This window comes from Volvox carteri (genome assembly GCF_000143455.1).
Source record: "Volvox carteri f. nagariensis unplaced genomic scaffold VOLCAscaffold_59, whole genome shotgun sequence".
Classification (NCBI taxonomy): domain Eukaryota; kingdom Viridiplantae; phylum Chlorophyta; class Chlorophyceae; order Chlamydomonadales; family Volvocaceae; genus Volvox; species Volvox carteri.
Window position 1 is genome coordinate 183,615 of NW_003307602.1, and position 1,644 is coordinate 185,258.

Consider the following 1,644-nt stretch of genomic DNA (forward strand, 5'->3'; position numbering starts at 1 on the left):
TCCCGTGCCTTGTGGTCCTAGGCCCTGTGGTCTTAGGCCCCAGCCACGGGAACTGGATCCTGGATCTAAATATGGGCCCCAACTGAGCAGTCCCACCTTCCAAGAGCAGTCAATCATATCGGGGTGTTCCGTGAGGCGGTTATACAGGTCGGTTGTCCCGCATTTGGAAACTCCCAGTATTTGGAAATACGGTAGGCACTTGAACGTGCCATCTTGTGTCCTGTAGCCGATAGGGAGAGGGGTGTACTTGGGGACGAGAGCGGCAAGATGAGCTGGGGACGAGCGGCCATGGGCATGTTTAAGTAGGGAGGAATCCGACTCGAACCGATCTCCGCGTTGAAGCTTGCTCACCAGCAGGGGTTCCGATATTTTGTGTCATAGCTCGACGGGAGGGCGACGAAAGTGTCCCTAGCAGCGGCCTCGATTTCCGGGTAGTTCGGCAAGTGCGTATGCGCCTTCCAAATGTCGTTCACGTGGTAGTTCGGCACCTTCACCTGTGTTTCAACATGGCGTTCATAGCGAATTCATGGCTTCGCCGGTCTTCAGGAAGAAGCAACGCAACATACAGACCTGAGGTGCAAGGTAGCTCGACGGATTGACGTTCACGCCATCTGAGAACACGTTTTGAAGGTGCAAGCTTAGGAAGACGCAGAGAGTTACAATCGTTGTACGCAGTTTACTGTTCATTTTGCTTGCTTCTACGGTCACCCCTGCCTTAACTCCTAGGCTGATTCAGAAGTTCTCAAAGGCCTCATACGTATATGCCATGCTAAAGAGAGGAGATCGATGTGAAGGTGAAACCAGTCGCAAACCGCGTTCAAGTTCGATCATCAAAGAAGTCAGCCAAAGCACAAGCTATTGCGCAGGTCAGTAAAAGATCTATCCAGCTGCATAATAACAGTTCGCAATATTCAAGGACTGTGGAAAACAATCAGGTAGCTGTTCACGTACGGCTGTTCCGTAGTGAGAGTGGGAGAGACGATTGCTTAAACGTCATCGCGTGATCCGTACTCACTACTAACTTATTGTGGGGAAGGCCATTGCGTCTGCGACCACACTCCCGCGGTACCCAAACCCTTCAAAGACAATTCCGATCAGCCATTTGGCTGTTAGTGGGAGGGCGGGTGGGCCGCTCGCACGGCAATCGAGTAGAGAGTACGAAAATAACCTAATGCAGTCATCGACAGCAGAAAACGTAAGCCTCCAGCCTCATGCCGACTCTCTTACCTACCATTCATATTCTCTACCTCGTTCCCAAGACTCCGCCGCGTTGCCTCTAGTTCGGCTCGTGCCACAGGTAACTTCGCTCGTCGCTACTTTGCCATTCACCTTCGCCTCCACCCAGCCTCTGCTTCTCCACAGAAGCGGCGACCTCCTTCGCCGTTGTTACGCCTCGTCTATGCGAATCCTCCTCATCCGACTGTGTCTTCTGCCTACCCGGTGCGCGCCCCCTCTCTCTGCGCATCCTTTTCTCTGGCCCTCTCTTACGGTTGCCTACCTTACTGCAGGACTCGCCCCTTGCCTGTCCGGTGCCGGGCAGGCTTTCCTTGCCTTCCCCGGCCCTACTTGGGGCGCCCCTCCTCGGCTCGTCAACTACCTTACTTCCGTCCGTTCCTGCCCCTCGGGGGCCCAACCCCTCCGCCC

The 1,644-nt window shown here is 54.5% G+C and overlaps 1 protein-coding gene across 1 annotated transcript in view; it reads right to left on the reverse strand.

Annotated features, from left to right (window-relative positions):
- The window catches only part of VOLCADRAFT_107151 (uncharacterized protein), a gene marked incomplete at its 5' end in the record, with an annotated part of 22,235 nt that overhangs the window by 5,831 nt on the left and 14,760 nt on the right, over window positions 1–1,644 (reverse strand). Inside the window, 3 exons of the mRNA XM_002956253.1 lie at window positions 97–220; window positions 352–494; window positions 571–611. Coding sequence (XP_002956299.1) covers window positions 97–220; window positions 352–494; window positions 571–611 — 308 coding nt within the window. The remainder of the gene's footprint in view (window positions 1–96; window positions 221–351; window positions 495–570; window positions 612–1,644) is intronic.